Raw genomic sequence first — 1,071 nt, forward strand, 5'->3', positions numbered from 1 at the left:
CTTCCACTGAACAATAACATACCTTCGCCCCCCAACACTTTCCTTTTCGACCGAAAGACGCATTTTCCACCTTCTTTTAAATGTATGCTTTCCGTATATGGTCACAATTTCCCCCTTTTCAAAGGTTTAGGAAAAGACGAGGTACTCAATTAAGCGCTTTCTGCGCTAGGGAAACTCCGCCAACCACATGGAAGTGCGGATCATACAAATGGGGACAGCAACAGATTAACAAAATGATGAAGTGACTTTACACACTCGCCCTTTGGGGCACACCGGACACATCGCAAACTACACCCAAGTCGAGGATCGACACCCGTTAGAACGTTCAATGATGAGTTTTTAATCTCAACCTCAAGCACAAAACAACGATACCCTCGTGGCTTATCCACCCTTTTCCCTGATGAGGTCACGGACCGGTTGAAACAGGAGAGCAGCCATCCAAACTATCATGAGAGCAACAATAGTCCAAAATGGGTAAAGACTGTCGCAGTCGTCTGCCACCCACTGCACCTTGCAGTTCATTCCAAACAAGGAGGCCACCAGAATGGCTGGAAGGCAAATAGTGGCAATCTTGTTAACAATCATAACTTGGCGATCGCAACCCGCTGACGTCTGCGACATCCGCATTGTTATGGCGTACATAAAGTTGAGGTTTGCATGATCCAGTGTATCTTGTGCACACTCAAGGCGTGACAGCACTTGCGAAAGTCCTTCAAGCGCCTCCCGATACATATAACCCAAATGCAACTCACGTGACACAAAAGTCGTACGCATTGCAGGACCAGTCACCTCTGAGATAAGTTTCGCTTTTTCTTGTAGCTTTCGGTTCAATGCCGAAAGGTGGCGGCGAAGTAAAGCTACCCGTCGGAGCATATCCGTTTGGTCGCGCTTTCCCGGGGCAACCAACAGCATCATCTCGTCGATACAATCCACCTCCCCAATTAGGGCCGTAGGATCGGGAAGGCTCAATTCGCATGTGTAACACACGAGGGTGCAAAGGATAGCCGACATACTCATGGGCCACTGGGAGTTGTCCCTCAGAACATGACGAAATAACTCCGCGAGACCGGC

At 48.8% G+C, this 1,071-nt stretch overlaps 1 protein-coding gene across 1 annotated transcript; it reads right to left on the bottom strand.

Annotated features, from left to right (window-relative positions):
* Positions 1–381: 381 nt before the first annotated feature.
* Positions 382–1,017, bottom strand: TEOVI_000152000 (CorA-like Mg2+ transporter protein, putative; the record flags this gene model as incomplete). Its single annotated transcript, XM_067224739.1, has 1 exon — positions 382–1,017. One exon carries the CDS (start codon positions 1,015–1,017, stop codon positions 382–384), a length of 636 nt encoding a protein of 211 aa, XP_067080840.1.
* Positions 1,018–1,071: the final 54 nt, after the last annotated feature.

The sequence above is a fragment of the Trypanosoma equiperdum genome (genome assembly GCF_001457755.1).
Source record: "Trypanosoma equiperdum strain OVI genome assembly, contig: ctg_373, whole genome shotgun sequence".
In the NCBI taxonomy this organism is placed as follows: Eukaryota; Euglenozoa; class Kinetoplastea; order Trypanosomatida; family Trypanosomatidae; genus Trypanosoma; species Trypanosoma equiperdum.